Raw genomic sequence first — 2,173 nt, 5'->3', positions numbered from 1 at the left:
GCAAGGCGGAGTGTAACGCTGTACAGGTGGAGGATATAGATTTTTTTTTGTGATGTCGCAGCGGGCAACTGAGCTGGTGGTTCGCCTGATGGTGAGCGATCACCAACAGACGCTCCGTGAACGGAGCAGAGGTAGTGCCTATGCGGGTGCGTTGCCCGTTTTTAAGGTAGGGGTAAGGGAAAAGGAAAGGATTTAGTGGAGAGGGGGAGTGGACTGGGAAGGGTGATAAAAAGGAGACGGTCCTCCGGCTTCCCCACACCGTCCGAAACACAGTGGTGTGCCATGCTATTTCATGCCAGTCTTCTGTGCGGGTGCGGTACTTCCCCGGTGCGAGTTGGCCCAATTCGTCGTGCTGAAGCGTGCTCGGTTCTCGCATACAACATAGTTCATCTGCACCCATGGTCCTCAAACTTATTTCATCTAACGTCCCCCTACCAATTCCATTCATTCATTCAATTTTCTCTACTTGAAAGCTGGTGCCTCCTCTGTGATCCTGTTTAAAGTTCTTGTGCCAGATTGAATGCGTTTTATTTATTTTTTTGAAGTGAAACTTCTTTAGAATCGTTGTCGATTTCAAACCTGATGCAACGGGAACAACGACAGGTAAGAGACAAATACAAAAATATGTAGAATGAAGCCGGCAAAGAATGAGACAGAAATATACATACTATTTTATATATTACTAGCTGCACCCGGCAAACGCTGTTCTGCCTTACTCTTATCATTTAGGGGTATGAAAAATAGATGTTGGCCGATTCTCATAGATACCGGATAAGCACAAAAAATTTCATTAAAATCGGTCAAGCCGTTTCGGAGGAGTATGGCAACGAAAACTGTGACACGAGAATTTTATATATTAGACTAGCTGCACCCGGCAAACGCTGTTCTGCCTTACTCTGATCATTTAGGGGGATGAAAAATAGATGTTGGCCGATTCTCATAGATACCGGATAAGCACAAAAAATTTCATCAAAATCGGTCAAGCCGTTTCGGAGGAGTATGGCAACGAAAACTGTGACACGAGAATTTTATATATTAGATATTCATCTCATTCTTTTGTCGATTTACTGAAGTTTCACTTCTATCGTGTGTAAATCGCACACACACCTTTTTTTTTTATTTATTATTAACGCGCGTTTAATCTATAGTGAAACACCATCGCTTCTAAATCTGTTGCGTAATTTTGATGATCTCATCATACCTTAGATACAGACATGGTCGAACCAATCTTTAACATAATTCATTTACAGGACTTGCTAAGCAGACAGCTGGCGAGCCTCCTGGAGTTCTCCACGAGCGACGCGGACACGGCGCGACCGGTCGCGCGACTGGTCGTGCGACAATCGCCCGCCGATCGCAAGCGACTGCTCGACACGCTGCTGGCGGACGCGGAGAGTGCAGAGGAGTTCGATAGCACGGTAAGTGGGAGGGAGAGGGAAGTGTGTTGAGTAAATAATGAATGTACTAGAAGAAACTAAAAAAAAACATTTGAGTAAATTGTCTCACCTGCTCTTATGCAGAGTATACGTAAGGAAATAGTCTGTCTCTAATACTTTTTCCCGGGGTGATATGGACATATGAATAAACTAGCTGTGCCCCGCGGTTTCACCCGCGTAAGCCCGTATCCCGTAGGAATATCGGGATAAAAATTTGCCTTTATGCTATTCCAGTTGTCCAGCTGTCTACGTAACAAATTTCATTGCAATCGGTTCAGTTGTTTTTGCGTGAAAGAGCAACAAACACACACACACATCCTTACGAACTTTCGCATTTATAATATTAGTAGGATTTATTTTATTTCCGTTATGTTATACTTATTTAGGGGTCAATGTGGTGTCCACTGAAAATCAGTGGAGAGTCTAAGTTCCTTTAATGGGCTTAGACTCTCGTACACTGAGGGGATCTCCTTTTGTGGATACTGGGTTAATAGCGTTTTTTTTTATATCAAATTATTTTTATAACTTTTCTTGGTATAAATAAATACATATTTTCTTTCTTTCTTTCTTTCTGTTTATATGTTTTTTTAAGTTATACGAATACTATCTGTTTTGTAAATATTGTTTTTTGAAAAAAAAAATTTTTTTTTTTCAATTCAATTCTACCTAGTCTTGCCATAAATATTGTAATAAAGAAAAAAGAAAATTGTTAACTGCAAATAACATTTATTACTTTT

At 41.0% G+C, this 2,173-nt stretch overlaps 1 protein-coding gene across 1 annotated transcript in view; it reads left to right on the top strand.

Annotated features, from left to right (window-relative positions):
- LOC119838444 (nuclear pore complex protein Nup98-Nup96-like) overlaps positions 1-2,173 on the top strand; it is a 43,879-nt gene that overhangs the window by 32,312 nt on the left and 9,394 nt on the right. Inside the window, exons 35-36 of the mRNA XM_038364390.1 lie at positions 6-26; positions 1,251-1,418. Coding sequence (XP_038220318.1) covers positions 6-26; positions 1,251-1,418 — 189 coding nt within the window. The remainder of the gene's footprint in view (positions 1-5; positions 27-1,250; positions 1,419-2,173) is intronic.

Source organism: Zerene cesonia, unplaced genomic scaffold (genome assembly GCF_012273895.1).
Source record: "Zerene cesonia ecotype Mississippi unplaced genomic scaffold, Zerene_cesonia_1.1 Zces_u003, whole genome shotgun sequence".
Classification (NCBI taxonomy): domain Eukaryota; kingdom Metazoa; phylum Arthropoda; class Insecta; order Lepidoptera; family Pieridae; genus Zerene; species Zerene cesonia.
The sequence above is the reverse complement of the archived record's forward strand: the minus strand, read 5'-3'. Positions and strand labels throughout refer to the sequence as shown.